This window comes from Pseudophryne corroboree, chromosome 3 (assembly GCF_028390025.1).
Source record: "Pseudophryne corroboree isolate aPseCor3 chromosome 3, aPseCor3.hap2, whole genome shotgun sequence".
In the NCBI taxonomy this organism is placed as follows: Eukaryota; Metazoa; Chordata; class Amphibia; order Anura; family Myobatrachidae; genus Pseudophryne; species Pseudophryne corroboree.
In genome coordinates, this window is record NC_086446.1 from 712,905,795 (window position 1) to 712,925,182 (window position 19,388).

General features: G+C 45.9%; 1 protein-coding gene across 1 annotated transcript in view; it reads left to right on the top strand.

Moving 5' to 3' along the window:
- LOC135056676 (disintegrin and metalloproteinase domain-containing protein 9-like) overlaps window positions 1-19,388 on the top strand; it is a 189,823-nt gene that overhangs the window by 86,269 nt on the left and 84,166 nt on the right. The window contains exons 9-12 of the mRNA XM_063962128.1: window positions 2,048-2,217; window positions 3,315-3,402; window positions 3,485-3,609; window positions 8,643-8,814. Of these exons, the coding sequence (XP_063818198.1) occupies window positions 2,048-2,217; window positions 3,315-3,402; window positions 3,485-3,609; window positions 8,643-8,814 (555 nt within the window). The remainder of the gene's footprint in view (window positions 1-2,047; window positions 2,218-3,314; window positions 3,403-3,484; window positions 3,610-8,642; window positions 8,815-19,388) is intronic.

The window sequence follows — 19,388 nt, forward strand, 5'->3', positions numbered from 1 at the left end:
AAAGTCAATTCTGCGCATGCTAATGCTTTGCAATGCGCACGCGCGACATATGGGCACATCGAACGATGCAGTTTTGCACAGGGTCTAGCGAAGCATTTCAGTCATACTGGTTGCCGCAGAGTGATTGACATGAAGTGGGCATTTCTGGGTGGCAACTGACCGTTTTCAGGGAGTGTTTGGAAAAACGCAGGCGTGCCAGGGAAAACGCAGGCGTGGCTGGGCGAACGCTGGGCGGGTGTGTGACGTCAAATCCGAAACTGAATAGTCTGAAGTGGTCGCAAGCGCTGAGTAGGTTTCGAGCTACTCTGAAACTACACAAAAAAATGTTGCAGGCGCTCTGCGATACAACCGTTCGCACTTCTGCTAAGCTAAAATACACTCCCAGTGGGAGGCGGCATAGCGTTTGTACGGCTGCTAAAAACTGCTAGCGAGCGATCAACTCGGAATGACCACCATGGTTTTGCCCAATTGCTATCTTTTTGGGTTTGTTAACCAACCTGAATAACCCTCTTTAGTCAGGTCACAATTACTTACATAAAAGAACCAGGTGCCTAATAAAAAAATTATGATTACAATAACCAAATGCACTCTAACTAACAAACCTTCTCATCTCTTTGTTTACTATGGCTCCCATAAAAATAATTTGATTGTTTATGGGATGCCTTCACTGGCTCATCATGTTCCGTATATTACTGGACATTAAGGATCAAATAGGGTTGTGGTTACCTATAGGTTCAAAATAAAAATTAGCCAGACTAGATGGGCCAAGTGGTTCTGATCTGCCAACAAATTCTATTTTCCTTTAATAATCATTTGGGGTTTGATAAATGACAGTTAGGAGCTGAATGGCTGGTGCGTTATCACCTTGCACTTATCACTGCTTTATCACTTCTCCAGGCTTAATACATCTGCCACCATGTTTCTAAACGCCGCACCAATGCCTTTCTAGTCTCTGTTTGTATCCCCAATGAGATAAAGAAAATGATACACATCTCCCAATAGTTTCAATAAATTACATGGATTACATTCTACATAAGACCTTACATTCTAAGTGAGGGTGAGAGCTGTATGGAACTTATGACTTAGACGTTACTTGGTTTTGTACAACATGTATACACATGCACTTCTTTTAGTCGTTCAATAAATAAGGTAACAAGACCTCTCACTGTGTAAATGCATTCAACTCATACATATACATATAATGAATAGTGTGGCCTTTGTACAGATTATTTTTCCACATAATCCTCATATTTGTCTAAGCATTTGTTCCAGCAGTACACCAAGGCATCTTCACATTTTCATGTGTCGACCATGTCAATGTCAACCAATAGAGGTCTACCTATTGGCTGTCGACCTAAATTATGTAGGCTCATTAATCCATAACCGACGTCAGATGAGCTTTAAGCAAATCCTTAATTTGTAAACCTGGGATCTGTGAAGACCAAACCGCAAGGCCCTTTTTGGATTTAGACGTCTCGGAGATGTCCATAAACCAATGAGATCGCTCCTTTGCTAAGTGGCTGTTTCTGACACAGTTTTTTTTTTTTTAAGATATGACCCCCATTATATCTGTTCCGGGCACTTCCATCTTTCCGGTAATATATTCGAAAAGATGGTGCATGCATAGGAAAGAGTAAAGAAACTGGCACTAAATCTGCTAGGTCCTGTGCGCCGCCATCTTTCCAAAGATACCACCGGAAATATGGCATCACCAGAAGGATGAGAGCCGCATAGACACAGCCACAGTGGCGAATTGGTCATTCTGTGGTTTCCGGTGTGTACCGTCCTGCACCAATGATAGTGTAGATACACTACTTGAGAGGCCCGTAGCATGTGGCCCCTTGTACAGTCTAGTACTCAGAGGCAGGACATTGACCCCGGTGCCCACACGTAAGATATATGTGTGTGTGTGTGTGTGTGTGTGTGTGTGTGTGTGTGTGTGTGACACAAGCTCTCCTCCTATGGACCCCCCTCCTACTCTCACAAGTTCCAACCCATCTCTTTCCCCCTCAAGACCCCTGGATTTATATTCTCTATGTTTCTATAGATGTATGAGCCCCTGAACATCCGGATAGTCCTAATTAATTTGATTACATGGACCACTGGCAATCCCTTTGATGTAACCACAGGGTCAGCTGGAGATGTGCTGGGGAGATTTTCACAATGGAAGGGTGCAACGCCGAATCTAAGGAGATGTGACATCTATCACCTGCTCATGTAAGTGATCAGCTAGCCACACCTGTACCCATTTTGTTAGGTCATTTGGCAGAACTGACCAGTCATGGTCATCTTTGGTACATTTGACATAGTGGTTAGCATTAATGTCTCATAGCACTGAGGTCTTGGGAATCGATTCCCACTGAGCCCTTATCTGTGTGGAGTTTGTATGAGACTCCATGATTGCGTGAGTTAACGTCACGATAATGTGTAAGTGTATCTATCCACTTGGCCAGGGACTAAAGTGAATGATTAATATATTCTCTGTTTATATATGTATCTAATTTATGTAGATAGATAGATAGATAGATAGATATAGATATAACTGTTCATAAATTAACCTTAAATTATTTCCCTTTTCTGCAGTCTCCAGACTGAAATTACCTGTGTATGGGCAAGCGCAGAACTTTTAAGGGGAGGGAGCGCCAATTGAAAATACACGTGTGAATGGGAGTGCTATGTAACACCTCTTGGCAGCTAACATACATATATATACAAGGGGTGCTCAATCAGATGTGGTTATTGATGCGATTGCTGTTGCTATCTTTGGCCGTTCGCAATTGCGACTATATGCTAATATGGGCCGACGATAACCTGAGTATAGAGACGCCCACTGCCGTCTCATCATTTCCATCTATCAGCGTGCAACTGCTGATACATTGGTACCATCGTTGCAGATCAGGTCATGGCGCAGAGTGTGAGTGCCTCTGTAGATGCGCAGGCTGATCTGCTCTTGTAGAATGCAGAGGGCTCTCCAGTAGCCAGAAAGCGCCATCTGAACGGCTGTGACACATCTGCATTGACCCGACCACTCCCCATTACCACCCCCAAACGCTGTCTACCACCGGCAAACTGCACTGCGCGCTGCAACAGTGGTGGAGTCTGAATAACCCCCATTGTTTGTTTTATGGATCGGACTAGTTGGGCATCTTCTGTAAGTACTTCAGCACAGACACTATGTAGGTGATGGTGACATAATCCGTGAAAGCTGTTCTAGGGTAAAATGAGCAGATTTTTCCCCTTTATTATTTATCATGCTTTGGTTTTGTTACTTTATCTAGGCAATTAAAAATCAATAATGCTTTAACCACTTTCAGAGGGCATGGTGCTTTCAGCGGAGGCGTCGTTGGCATGGCATTTGTTAGCACGGTCTGTTCACCCAGTTATGCCACCGCCATCAGTACGGTAAGTAGATTTTGCATGTGTTTTGTCATCATACATTTTTGTTGCTTGTTTCAAGTGGCTCACCAAGTATTTTCCTCTACAGTTCAGCGCAGGCAGCACGCCTTCCACACAAGCCACCATAGTAGCTCATGAACTTGGGCACGTCCTGGGAATGTCCCACGATGATGGTCGATGCCCAAACACCTATATAATGAACAGTGTAGACGGGTAAGTATTGCCGGTAATGTATGGGCAGATAAGCCACTGTAAACAGCACTCGATAGATGTATGTGATCAATTACTATTTGACCTACCTAAAAACAACAGTGAAATGATTAAAAAATGATTAAGTTTCTTAAATAATATATTAAAGGACAAATAACCCCCCAAAACTTACATTAGAATCTATGAATAATGAAGTTAAAATACCTGTTCTTAGTCTGACTTTTACCTGAGTGTAGGCTTCATAGCATGCTGCGACTGACTGCTCATACCAGGGAACCATTCAGTGGGCCTCTCTCTTTGAGGCCTATTCACAAAGGTGAATGGGTCCATTATACATGCAGAAACAGTAGTTTTCATGTTTCAGGTAACAGGTCTATTCCCCACTGGAGCCCCCAATGTTGCCTCTGTCCATTTATCAAACTAGAAAACTGCTGAGCTCCTCTCCTTCCTATTGGAAGTGTCAAAGCAGGCTGTTTTTCTGAATCTGTTGGACTCAGACCAACCGAATGAGCCGATGCTCCTGAGTGCAGGAAACAAGGAGGACGAAGATAATTCCTTTTCATATATTTTATTAATGGCTACAGATCAGAATGTGGCTGTAGGAAGTCAGAGACTAACTAGTCCTGGGTTGGTAAACTGTAGAGATTGAAGTCACTGAACCCCTGAAGAAAGAACTTGGTGCCTGCAGAGAGAGATGGTTTGTTGAAGGGGTATGAGATGAACTGCGAAGAATAGGTTTCTGGATGGGATGATAATGTGACTGAAAAACTGTAAAGAATGTCCACTGGATGATACGAAGTCGAGACTGAAGAACTGTGAAGAATATGCTTTAGATGATACGAAGACATGACTGAAGAACTGTGAAGTTGAGTTGCTGAATGATGCGAAGACGTGAATGAAGAACTGAGAAGACTGGTTGCAGGATGATGCGTAGTCGTGAATGAAGAACTGTGAAGACTGGTTTGCTAGCTGATGCGAAGACGTAACTGAAGAGCTGTGAAGATCGTCTGATGGATGATGCGGAAACGTGACCGAAAGACACAGGCTGAGGCTGGTGAACCACCACTGGAATCCTGGAGAACTCGAAGACACCCGGAGAGCAGTTGACCGTGACCACGCTTTGGGGAGCTGGTGAGCGTTGTGCAGCGAGAGCCGGTTGACAACACGGAGAGCAAGATGGGACCAAATTACCTAGAGATGCACAGAACAATCTGCGGGAGCACAGATCTAGGGTACAGAGTAACTACAACAAAGCACTGGCACAGAATGCAAAAATCCCAGCCTAGTTATAGGCAGCAGAGAAACAGGATTGGCTGACACTCACCAATTACGCTCATTGGTGCTGCACTTGGTCTCCAACATGGCCGCCCCCTAGACTGACGGCACACAGAGAAGCTGCGGGCCGCTAGGTCCTTTCTCCAGACTCCAGGAAGCCGTCACTCCCACCGTTTATCTTATTTAAGACCATCTTTATCTTGGCCTTTAATAGGATTAACTGAGTCGGATTTAGGGGGTAATTCCGAGTTGATCGCAGCAGGATTTTTGTTAGCAGTTGGGCAAAACCATGTGCACTGCAGGAGGGGCCGATATAACATGTGCAGAGAGAGATAGATTTGGGTGGGGTGTGTTCAATCTGCAATCTAATTTGCAGTATAAAAATAAAGCAGCCAGTATTTACCCTGCACAGAAACAATATAACCCACCCAAATCTAACTCTTTCTGCACGTGTTATATCTGCCCCCCCTGCAGTGCAGATGGTTTTGCCCAACTGCTAAAAAAAATCCTGCTGCGATCAATTTGGAATTAGCCATACTTGCCTACCTGACCCTCTCCATGAGGGAGAAAATGCTCTGTTCCTGGACTTTCCTGGTAATGTAAGATTGCCATCACCTGTGGTGAGCTAGTTAATTGATAAGAAAGGTGTTTCACCACAGGTAATGGCAATCATACATTACCAGGAAAGTCCAGGAACAGAGCATTTTCTCGCTCATGGAGAGGGTCAGATAGGCAAGTATGGAATTACCCCCTAAATCCCCTGCTGTAATGACTTAATCCCCTGATTGTATTGTTTTCTCTGTATTGTATTACACCAATTTTGGGAATTCATAACCACCCTAGGCTGGATTTACAATACTAGCTATAATCGAATTAGATATACATGAAATTCCCGAGATGTCAGTTCTAAGATAGTAAATATATCAACTATAATGGTAAAAGTTTATTCCAAAATCTTATATAAAAATTAAGACTGAGAATTCAGAATGAATAATTATGAAAGTGGCACTTTTGGTTTTGATTTAATTATGGTTTATGAGCACTTTTGGTTATTTAATTTGATCACTTATATTTGCATCACCTTCAGATAAGGTGAAAGTATGTGAGGAGAACTGCATTATTCAAAATAACTGAGGAAGGGTAATCATTATAATAATGACATCAATTTAATAAGGGTTTTTGTTAATAATTAGTTTTTTTATCACTTGGCACGAAATAGCAATGGAGATGTCTAAACACATGTCCAGAGTAAATAAAATAATTATCACAAATAGCACCAAAGGTCATGTTATATGACGACGAATTATAAAATAATAATATTTTATACTCACGTAAATGTATTTAAAGAATGCACCCACCCCACCCCCTTTTTTTGGTAACACATAATATGTGATAATCACTAAGCGGTAAATCACTTTAATAATAATTATAACACTGAAAAACCTGCTGTGCTGGTTCTGCCCAGCCTTCTGCAAGTCTACTCCGCTGGTTCCATCCAGCATCCAGAAAACCTGCTGTGCTGGTTCTGCCCGGCATTCTACATTTCTGCCTTGCTGGTTCAGCCTATGCAGCATTTCCTGAAGACCTGTCTTGCTGGCTAATGGGCCCTACACATTGGCCGATCCGCCGCCGAACTGCCCGGCGGCGGATACGTCCGACGGGCGACCCGGCGACGGCGGGGCAGTGACGGGGGAAGTGAAGTTACTTCACTCCCCCCGTCACACGGCTCCATAGAACTGCAGGCAAATATGGATGAGATCGTCCATATTGGCCTGCATGCACAGCCGACGGGACACCAGCGATGAAAGAGCGCGGGGCCGCGCATCGTTCATCGCTGGTGTCTCCACACTGCACGATATGAACGTTATCTCGTTCATTAATGAACGAGATCATTCATATCGTGCAGTGATGTCGGCCAGTGTGTAGGGCCTATAAGTCTTATTCAACGGCCTGAAGACCTGCCTTGCAGTTCCAGCTTATCCAGCATCCCAGGAGACCGGCACTGCTGGTCAAGCCTATTCTGCATCCTTGAAAAACTTGCTGTGCTGATCCCGGCATTCTGAACACTTGCCTTGCTGGTTATGTCCAGCATTCTGAACACTTGCCTTGTTGGTTATGTCCAGCATTCTGAACACTTGCCTTGCTGGTTCCATCCAGCATCTTGAACACTCACCTTGCTGGTTCCATCCAGCATCTTGAACATTTGCCTTGCTGGTTCCATCCAGCATTCAGAAAACCTGCCTTGTCGCAAAGCCAATCCCAACTTCCTGAAAACCTGCCTAGTCGTAAAGCCAATTCCGACATCCTGAAAACCTGCCTAGTCAGAAAGCCAATACCGACATTCTGAAAACCTGCCTTGTCAGAAAGCCAATCCCGACATCCTGAAAACCTGCTTCGCTGGTCAAGCCAATCCCAGCTTTCTGATTAACCTGCTCCTGAGCATCCATCATCCACCCAATTGCTGGTCTCCTTATCCCAGTGACATCCTGATACCGGTGACATCCCAGTTATCCATTGCACTGGAGGTTCCATTCACCAGTGTTCCAGTACCCACATAGTTGGTGACCTATCACTTTCCTCTCTAGACTCGTTAGCCAACCTGCCATGTCTGCATGAGTAGGAGATATCTCAAGCCTGCCCATTTCTGCCCACAGCTCTCAAGTCCAAACCCAGTATCTAGTCCTAGTCCGGATTCACAAATAACTACAGCCGCAGGGATGCGGAGCAGGGAAAGCGCCTCCCCTGCCCGGCACCTCCCTTCGCTGAGTGGGTTCCGCTGGGCCTGCCCTTCCCACATTATATATATTTATACATATACGTATGTATATATGTATAAATATTACACACATTTATAGACCACAGCAAGAACATGGATTTGGACACAAATCCTCTTCATACCACATTCATGCACTTAACTTGAGAGCACGTTGTTATTCAATTACAATACCTTTTATTAATTAAGACATTTCAACATACTGTTATACCCAGGATTAAAACCTATAACCTGTTGAATTGCAATTGAGCAGATCTATGTAGTATGCAGCCACACATCCAATCCCTTGCAGCCACACACTACATACATCTGCTCAGCCGTAATGCTGATCATTTTTTCACAAATACAAGGTAAGCTTCAAATAATTACAGTTATCTAGCTTAGAATTCTCTAGCTTTCTATGCAAGGGCAGATAGCCCAATGAATAGATTGTGTGACTGCAATGACACAGGCAATGGGTTCGAGTTCCGGGTATGTCAACATCTTGAAATGTAATAAAAGACAGAGAGTGACTGAATAACAAAGAAATCTCAAATTGAGTTTATGAATGCTGTACAGGTATCAGCGATAGAAGGGGTCAGGGTAGGAGACAGGGGCGGTCAGGAGATGCTGGGCTTCAAAAAGGGGTAAGCTGCAAGTGAAAGTAATTAAAACAGATAATTTACAAGTGCTGCCAACAGCGGCCCCTATTCTGCAGCGCTATGTGCGGTGCCCCCTCCTCACACACCTAGTTACTGCCCTGCGTGAAAGTGCACACATGAGCAGACTTAAGACCAGTTTTACTTAAGCTGTACCCATTACCTGTGCATTACCACATATGTCCGTAAATATCATCACCAAGTATCAACAGTGGGTGTGGTACATACCCAATACGGAACAAGACAGAAGTGGGCTGCCTCCCTGTCTGCATGAATAAAACATATAGAAGACACTATACTTGAGTCCTGAAATTTCTAGAGAACTAACATGAAATATTTATTACTTTCAGAGGCGCAAAGTCTTTCAGCTCCTGCAGTTTAAGTGATTTTGAAGCTTTAATCGTGAAAGGAGGTGGTAGCTGCCTTCTGAATCCTCCGGATCCAAGCGAGGTCCTCAGTGTGCCTCTATGTGGGAACAACATAGTAGAAACTGGAGAAGAGTGTGACTGTGGGACTCCGCAGGTAATATATCTGTCTGAAGGAGGCTTTAACCCCTAACTGTAAGCTGTATAAGCCCTAATGGGTACAAACATCCCCTTTGTTGAACCAGGAGTGGTTCCTTTATTTGCATCCTAATATACTAATCAGACTGTATAACATGCTAATCAGCTTGGTTAGCATGATAATCATTGCCACCCCCTACTCTACTACAGCGTTCTAGAGTGATGGGAATTGCAGCCATAGAGCAGAGGGCTGTCTGGCGAGGGAGAGCGATGTCGGAAAGGAATCCCAATACTGAGCGCACGTCTAATCCAAGCAACGCCAGGTTTTGTTTTTACTTAGGCTTTCAATAGTTAATCACCCAGCTAATTTTCTTTCTATACCCGAGTTTCTGAGCCTATAGTATGCGTACTAACAAGGGGGTTTCAGTATGTTCTGTTGACATTCATTATGTCGATACCATCACATCGGCATGGTAACAGTGTCGACATTCAGAATAATAACATGTTCGCAATGAATGTCGACAGTCAGAATTTCGACACTCAGATTGTAGCCTAATCTTAAACCTTACTTGCAGCCTAAAGAAATGTAATGGAAAATACCACCACCTCTCCTGGCGCTGATGGTTATTTAATAAAATATATTTAATCAGATGATCACCAGCTGCAAGTAATTTGGGGCTTTGCAAGTACCCCAAATCAAAAAGCAACAAACCAAAAAAAGAGAATATACCTGCGCTCGGTGAACTGAAATTATGAAATGTGTATAGAAAAATGATCTACATACAAATCTGTGTGTGCTTCTAAAAAATCAGTACACAAGAGGCTTGCTTAAATAACAATCACATAATTTACTTCACGTGATTCATATCACTTGTGCATAATACACATATAAAAGCTTTTTTCATATCACATATTAATAATTGTAACAAGTAAAAACTGTGTAGATAACACAGGCTACAAATGTAACAAGTTCTCACTAAAAATCATTAATTGTTGTCAAAAGATAGACTCCTAAAAAGAAAGCTGTCCATAGACGTTGGGTAGGATATGACGGTGGCCTGGATTCCGGCTGTCAGCATACCGACACCGGGATCCCGGCAGCAGAATGCCGGCAGCAGAATGCCACAGGTTCTATTCCCACTCTGTGGGTGTTGTGGACATCCACGAGTGGGAATATTCCCTGTGGGTCGGCATTTAGTCGGCCGGCATTTTTGCGCTCGGGATCCCGATGTCGGCATGCTGACCGCTGGGATCCCGAGCGGCAGTAACGTAACCGCATCCCATCCATAGCACAGTTATTAATCACTTCAGTGGCTGTAAAACTCAACAAATCAATTCCTGATTATGGTGTTAGTGCAGTTCTAATTCAAGCCACTTACAATAATGTAGACCTGCAATAAATGTAAATTAGCTGTCTATAAAGCTTTGGAACGGGTATGCCAAACGCAGCCTGCCACTGGCGTCCCGGTGCAGGATTAGTTCCCAAAGATAATTATCCTGAGCAAGCGGGAATAGCTAGTATAAATGTGGGTAGTCTGTGTAGAATAGTTACCCTTCCTGATTAGGCATTCGGCATAAGATGGAACAGCACAGTCACCGCCTGCACTATAAGCGGCTCAGGAGTCCTGTCCTGGCGGGCGGGAGTGTTGCTCATCCGATGCTGATTTAGCGGGAGGCGGTAGCTGCGGCAGAAGTGGCAGCAATTGTGTAGCGCTGTTGCTGATAGTCAGCCGCTCAGTGTAAAAGCTGGGCTCCAGTCAGAGAATGACGTCAACGCGTTTCATCCCATTTCCTATCGAGACTTTCTCAACTGCAGTAGCACCATAATCAGGATTAAGGGGTCTATTCATGAAGCAATGAAAAGAGTAGAGAAGTGAACCTGTGGAGAAGTTGCCCATGGCAACAATGTTATTTCAATGCTGATTGGTTGCCATGGGCACCTTCTCCACTGGCTCACTTCTCCACACTTTTCACTGCTTCATAAATAGACCCCTAAGGGAGAGATGTACTAAGCATTGAAAACAGTGGAGAAGTGAGCCAGTGGAGAAGTTGCCCATGGTAACCAACCAGCATTGACTTAACATTTATCATATACATACTATACATTTATACAGAGCAGCTGATTGGTTACCATGGGCAACTTCTCCACTGGTTCACTTCTCCACTCTTTTCCCTGCTTAGTACATCTCCCCCTAAATTGATTTGTTGAGTTTCACAGCTGCTCAAGTGATTAATAACTGTACTATGGACAGATTCTTTTTAGGAGTCTATCTATTGGCAACATTTAATGCTTTTTAGTGAGATCTTGTTATATTTATAGCCTGGGTTATCCACCAGTTTTATTTGTTACAATTATTAAAGTGTGATATGTAAAAATAGGATTTTGGTTACCTACCAGTAAATCCTTTTCTCGTAGTCCGTAGAGGATGCTGGGGTCCACATTAGTACCATGGGGTATAGACGAGTCCACCAGGAGCCATTGGCACTTTAAGAGTTTGAGAGTGTGGGCTGGCTCCTCCCTCTATGCCCCTCCTACCAATCTCAGTCTAGAAACTGTGCCCGAGGAGACGGACATCTTTGAGAGAAGGATTTAACACAGATAGTGGCAAGATTCATAACAGCTCACACATACAAGGCACATCAAGCTAACTTAACTTGAAAACTCAGCAACCGCTGAAACATTACTTACCAAGTAACAATGCAGTACTCAACTAAAACGAAGTTGTACTGAACCAAATAACGCTAGCAGGAAAACGAAGTGCTGGGCGGGCACCCAGCATCCTCTACGGACTACGAGAAAAGGATTTACCGGTAGGTAACCAAAATCCTATTTTCTCTTACGTCCTAGAGGATGCTGGGGTGCACATTAGTACCATGGGGATGTACCAAAGCTCCCAGAACGGGAGGGAGAGCATGGAGGCTCCTGCAGAACTGATTGACTGAACTTCAGATCATCAGAGGCCAAAGTATCGAACTTGTAGAACTTTGCAAACGTGTTCGACCCAGACCAAGTTGCAGCTCGGCAAAGATGTAAAGCCGAGATACCTCGGGCAGCCGCCCAGGAAGAACCCACCTTATGAGTAGAGTGGACCTTAACAGACGTAGGACACGGCAATCCTGCCATAGAATACGCATGCTGGATAGTGAACCTGATCCAGCGAGAGATAGTCTGCTTAGAAGCAGGACACCCAGTTTTCTTGGAATCATACAGGACAAACAAAGAGTCTGATTTTCTATGACGAGCAGTCCTCTTCACATAGATTTTCAGAGCCCTTACAACATCCAATTTCTTGGACTCACACCAAGATACATATTTTTTCCAAATATGATGGTAATGTTTAGACGTTACTCCTTTCCTAGCCTGTATCAGGGTAGGAATAACCTTGTTCGGAATGCCCTTCTGAGCTAGTATCAGGCGTTCAACCTCCATGCCGTCAAACGTAGCCGCGGTGTTATGATTCCAGCACTCTGGTCAGAGGAGATCTTATGGCAAGGACCGGAGCACTGGAACGGAATGCTGGGGAAGGGAGCAGGACAGGAAAATAGCCCCTGGCGCCCTAACTCTGTTGTCTCACCCGTGTTGTCAGAAATCCCCTGCGAGACTATGGTTTCTTGAGCCCTTGGCAGCCGCGTTTGAAGGGCGGATTATGTCTGCCCAACTTCGATGCCCCCCGGTCTTAATGAGAGACAAAGGGAAACCCGAGACAGGGTGATAACAAGAGGCCCTCTAACTAAACAACCAGGCCAGGGGCTAAGCAAACTCAAAACTATAATATGTGCGGAGAAACCGCCAGGGAAAAGGACAACCAAAATATCCACTTGACCAATTCTCCTACCCGGCACCGCCGAGTACCAGAGAGGACTTGTGGAAGCGGAACCCTCCGCAAATGCTCCAAACACAAAATATAAAAGGTAAAGCGGCTGAGCCGCAACACACGGCAGAGCCGCAACTCACGAACACCACTGGATATAAAACGGTGATCAGTCAGGACTCCAGGGAACCAAATGACCTCTTGGGATGAGATGACAACTCCCGAATACCGGACTTCTGAGGACTGGAATGACCGGATACAGCAGGACTGGAAACAGACTCTCAGCAAACAAAGGCAGCATGCAGGAAGCTATTACCGGCGTCTGTGAGAAGCCCTGGGAGTGTATTTAACAAGGAGTCCTCCAATCAGCTGCTAAAGGCTGATTAGAATAAATGCTGTGCAGCTGCCTTGCTGCACGGCCAGAGAGCAGGTGAATATCTTAATTTCCTAAAGCCTAGCAACGGGGAACGCGGTCCGCCAGTGGCGTCCCCGTTGCTAGGGTCCGTGCGGCTCAGCGCGCCCGGCGTCTAGCGTTGCTAGGAAGCCGGCGGCTGTACGCGCACGGCGTCTCTAGTTGCTAGGCGCCGGGCCACGCAGACAAACGGACCCCGGCGCCTAACAGTACCCACCCCCTTGAGGAGGGGTCAAGGAACCCCTAAAGCCAGGTTTCTGAGGAAATTCCCGAAAAAATGCCCTCTTGAGCCTCGGGGCATGAAGATCCTTATCCAGGACCCAAGACCTTTCCTCCGGACCATAGCCTTTCCAGTGAACTAGAAAATACAGCCGACCCCGGGACAATTTGGAATCGAGAACCTTCTCTACCAAGAACTCCTGTTGTCCCTGTACATCCACTGGAGATCTACCCTGAGAGATCTTCCGAGGAAATCTACTGGAAGAAACGTATTGTTTCAACAGGGAACAATGAAACGTATTTCCAATCCTGAGAGATCTTGGTAAACGTAACCGAAAGGCAACTGGGTTGACTCTTTTAATAATAAGAAATGGCCCAATAAATTTGGGTCCCAGTCTAGCCGAGGATTGTCGAAGCCTGATGTTGCGAGTCGACAACCACACCCTATCTCCCACCTTAAAAGTGCAAGGACGTCGGAGCCTGTCAGAAAATTTCTTCTCTCGAAAGGCCGCTTTTCTGAGAGCAAGGTGCACCTTTTTCCAAATGGCTCTGAGATGGGAGGTTAAGGTTAGCGAGGAGACTGAGGAATGATGAAAAAAAGAATTAGCTCTGGGGTGAAAACCAAAAACTGAAAAGAATGGTGACTCTTTAGTGGAGGAATGACAAGAATTATTGTAAGCAAATTCAGCCAACGGAAGAAACTCGGACCAATCATTCTGGAGTTTGGCTGAATACAAGCGCAAATATTGTTTCAATGATTGGTTAACTCGTTCGGTTTGCCCGTTGGATTGTGGGTGGTAACCGGATGTTAACGACAATTTCATCTTCAAAGAGGCACAAAAACATTTCCAGAATTGTGCGATGAATTGTGGACCCCGATCAGAAACAATATCAGTAGGCAACCCATGAAGCCTGAATACATGGCGGAGAAACAAAACTGCCAACCCTTGGGCAGAAGGCAATCGGGGAAGAGCAATAAAATGAGCCATTTTACTAAAACGGTCCACTACCACCCATATGACTCGGAATCCGGCTGAAAGGGGAAGGTCAACCACAAAATCCATGGAAATATGAGACCACGGCCTGAGAGGAACATTTAAGGGCATAAGTTGCCCGATGGGCAAGGAACGGAGAACCTTATGCTGTGCACAAACCTGACATGAATAAACAAATTCCTTGACGTCTTTAGAAAGACCAGGCCACCATACTGAGCGAGAGACTAACTTCAATGTCTTAGAGACTCCTGGATGCCCTGAAACTTTGTTATCATGGAATTCCGTTAAAACAGTAGCTCTCAAAAACTCAGGGACGTAAAGACGACCAGCAGGAGTAATTCTAGGAGCTTGGTGTTGAAGCTGTTTTAACTGGGTAAATAAATCTTGTGTGAGGCCCGCCCAGATGACCGAAGATGGAAGTATGGGGGTAACAGGATTGTTATTGTGAACCTGAAGAAAGCTACGTGACAGAGCATCAGCCTTAGTATTCTTGGAACCAGGCCTGAAAGTGATTATAAATTTGAAACGCGTAAAAAATAATGCCCAACGTGCCTGCCGGGCATTAAGCCGCTTAGCCGATTCAATGTATTGCAGGTTCTTATGGTCAGTCAATACCGAAATAGTATGTTTTGCTCCCTCCAGCCAATGCCTCCACTCCTCGAAAGCCCACTTTACCGCCAGTAACTCCCGATTACCAACGTCATAGTTGGATTCAGCGGATGAGAATTTCCTGGACATAAAGGCACAAGGATGTAACTCCAGAGACTCCGGATCCTTTTGAGAAAGGATAGCCCCCACTCCAACCTCCGAGGCATCAACCTCCACCACAAAGGGCAATTCCGGATTAGGATGTCTGAGGACTGGAGCCGAGACAAAGGCTTGTTTCAAGGCCCGGAAGGACAACTCAGCTTCACGCGACCAGTTGGTAGGATCCCCTCCTTTCTTTGTCAGAGCTACAATGGGAGCAACCAGGTCAGAAAAAGAATGAATGAACCTCCTATAATAGTTCGCAAACCCTAAAAAGCGCTGAATTGCTTTTAAATTGGTGGGTTGCGCCCAACTAAGGATGGCCTGGAGTTTCTTTGGTTCCATGGAAAATCCCTGAGGGGAAATTATGTACCCTAAAAAAGATACTTCCGTGACATGAAACTCACACTTCTCCAGCTTGGCATATAAATGATTCTCGCGTAACTTTTGAAGAACCAGACGCACCTGGGTAACATGTTGTTCCATTGATTCAGAAAAAATCAGGATGTCGTCTAAGTAAACGACCACGAATTTCCCTAGGAAGTCACGGAGCACATCGTTAATGAGGTCTTGAAAAACTGCCGGAGCATTGGACAGGCCGAACGGCATCACCAGGTATTCGTAGTGACCCGACTGAGTACTGATGGCCGTTTTCCACTCATCTCCAGATTTAATTCGGATGAGGTTGTACGCTCCTCTAAGGTCAATTTTAGAAAAAATCACAGCAGAACGTAACTGATCAAAGAGTACAGAAATCAACGGCAAAGGATAGGTGTTTTTAACTGAGATCTTATCTTATTCAGGGCTCTAAAATCAATGCAAGGTCTAAGCGAGCCATCCTTTTTCTCCACAAAGAAGAAGCCTGCACTTAAAGGAGATTTTGATGGTCTAATAAATCCTTTCTCAAGGCTCTCCTTTACATAATCATTCATAGCCGCAGTTTCTGGCCCGGATAATGCATATAATCTTCCCTTTGGCAATGCGGCACCAGGAATTAACTCAATAGCACAATCATAAGGCCGATGGGGAGGCAGAATGTCCGCATTGCCTTTGGAGAAAACATCAGCAAACTCCTGGTATTCCACCGCAATGAGTTCTGGAATGATAGCTGCTACTCTGACTGGAAACGTGATACATTCCTTATCACAAAAAGTAACCCATTGTGAAATCTCCCCCGACCGCCAATCAATGGTGGGATTATGAAAGGCCAGCCAAGGGTGACCCAGAACAACTGGAACTGCTGGGCAATGTGTAAGAAAGAACTCGATTTTCTCGGAATGTAGAGCTCCTACTGTAAGTAGTACAGGGGGTGTATGGAGAGAAATAATCCCATTAGACAGCGGACTCCCATCTAAGCCATGCATGGTGACACACCTACCCAAAGGTAACTGAGGAATGCCTAAGGCCTTAGCCCAAGTTAAATCCATAAAGTTTCCTGCAGCTCCACTGTCAACAAAAGCCGACACCGAAGAACTGAGGCTGCCAAAGGAAACTTTAACTGGGACTAAAAGGGAGTTATTTGAGGAGATAAGCTGCAGACCTAGGTGAACCCCCTCACAATTCACCTGGTCAAAGCGTTTCCCGACTTGTTCGGACAATTACGAGCAAAATGTCCCTTACCCCCACAGTACAGACAAAGACCAGAATTTTGCCTTCTGGCTCTTTCTTCAGGAGACAGCCGGGAGAGACCCATCTGCATGGGCTCTTCTACGTCTTCAGGAATGGAATATACACACGGACTTGACCTTACAGGTGCTCCTTTTTCAGCCCTCCGCTCTCTGAGACGACGATCAATCTTAATAGAAAGCTCCATGAGTTTATCGAGAGTCTCAGGAGCGGGGTACTGAAGGAGACTGTCTTTTATAGACTCTGATAAGCCGAGGCGAAACTGACTGCACAGGGCTGGGTCATTCCAGCCACAGTCGTTCGACCAACGGCGAAACTCCGTACAATAAACCTCCGCAGGATTTCTACCCTGTCTGAGAGCGCGCAACTGACTTTCAGCGGACGCCTCTCTATCAGGGTCATCATACAAGAGCCCTAAAGACTCAAAAAAAGCGTCAACTGACAACAATGCCGGATCCTCTGCTCTTAAACCAAATGCCCAGGTCTGAGGATCCCCCAGGAGCAAAGAAATAATAATCCCGACCCGCTGAGATTCAGTACCCGAGGAAGTCGGTCTTAAACGAAAATAAAGCTTACAGGATTCTTTAAAATTAAAAAACTCTTTTCTATCACCAGAAAAACGGTCAGGCAAATGCATCTTTGGTTCAGGGACTACCCTTGGGGAAGCTCGCAAAAGATCTTCCTGCGACTTCACCCGAAGAGAAAGATCCTGAACCATCTGAGTAAGTTCTTGAATCTGGCTGACTAAGAGCTGACCAGGATTTGGCCCTAAACCTGTTGGATTCATGAGGCCGATAAACTCTCACAAAACTGAATGAGAAAAAATTAAACCCCGTTTAATTTTAAGTTTTGGTATGGCCGGTAATAATGTTATGATTCCAGCACTCTGGTCAGAGGAGATCTTATGGCAAGGACCGGAGCACTGGAACGGAATGCTGGGGAAGGGAGCAGGACAGGAAAATAGCCCCTGGCGCCCTAACTCTGTTGTCTCACCCGTGTTGTCAGAAATCCCCTGCGAGACTATGGTTTCTTGAGCCCTTGGCAGCCACGTTTGAAGGGCGGATTATGTCTGCCCAACTTCGATGCCCCCCCGGTCTTAATGAGAGACAAAGGGAAACCCGAGACAGGGTGATAACAAGAGGCCCTCTAACTAAACAACCAGGCCAGGGGCTAAGCAAACTCAAAACTATAATATGTGCGGAGAAACCGCCAGGGAAAAGGACAACCAAAATATCCACTTGACCAATTCTCCTACCCGGCACCGCCGAGTACCAGAGAGGACTTGTGGAAGCGGAACCCTCCGCAAATGCTCCAAACACAAAATATAAAAGGTAAAGCGGCTGAGCCGCAACACACGAACAACACACGAACACCACTGGATATAAAAAACGGTGATCAGTCAGGACTCCGGGGAACCAAACGACCTCTTGGGATGAGATGACAACTCCCGAATACCGGACTTCTGAGGACTGGAATGACCGGATACAGCAGGACTGGAAACAGACTCTCAGCAAACAAAGGCAGCATGCAGGAAGCTATTACCGGCGTCTGTGAGAAGCCCTGGGAGTGTATTTAACAAGGAGTCCTCCAATCAGCTGCTAAAGGCTGATTAGAATAAATGCCGTGCAGCTGCCTTGCTGCACGGCCAGAGAGCAGGTGAATATCTTAATTTCCTAAAGCCTAGCAACGGGGAACGCGGTCCGCCAGTGGCGTCCCCGTTGCTAGGGTCCGTGCGGCTCAGCGCGCCCGGCGTCTAGCGTTGCTAGGAAGCCGACGGCTGTACGCGAACGGCGTCTCTAGTTGCTAGGCGCCGGGCCGCGCAGACAAACGGACCCCGGCGCCTAACACGCGGTAAGTCTTGATAGGCGAACAACCTCTGCTGCAGCAGGTCCTCCCGAAGAGGAAGAGGCCTCGGCTCTTCTCGCAGTAGATCCAGAAGATCCGCGTACCAAGCCCTTCTTGGCCAGTCTGGAGCAATGAGGATCGCTTGAACCCTTGTTCTCCTTATGAGCTTTAGAACTCTTGGGATGAGTGGAAGTGGAGGAAACATGTACACCGACTGGAACACCCACAGAGTCACTAGGGCGTCCACCACCACTGCTTGCGGGTCCCTCAACCTGGAACAATACCGCCGAAGCTTCTTGTTGAGACGAGATCTGGGGTACGCCCCAAAGATCTGTTACCTCCTTGAACACCTCCGGATGGAGACCCCACTCCCCTGGATGGAGATCGTGTCTGCTGAGGAAGTCCACTTCCCAGTTGTCTACTCCCGGAATGAAGATTGCTAACAGCACCAACACGTATTTTTCTGCCCAGAGGATGATTCTTGTTACCTCTGACATTGCAGCTCTGCTCTTTGTTCCGCCCTGTCGGTTTATGGAAGCCACTGTTGTCACATTGTCCGACTGCACTTGAACAAGAAGACCATTGTAGACGGCTTCCTTGGAAGGTTTTCCCTTGAGTGACTGCGCCCCAACCCCGGAGACTTGCATCCATGGTTAGAAGGATCCAGTCCTGAATCCCGAACCTGCGGCCCTCCAGAAGGTGAGGCAGTTGCAGCCACCAGAGAAGTGAAATCCTGGCCTTTGGTGACAGACGTATTCTCTGGTGCATGTGTAGATGGGATCCCGACAACTTGTCCAGGAGATCCAGTTGGAAGGACCAAGCGTGAAACCTCCCGTACTGCAGGGCCTCGTAAGAGGCCACCATCTTTCCCAGAAGGCGAATGCACTGATGAACCGACACCCGGGTTGGCTTCAGGAGATCCCGGACCATTGCTTGT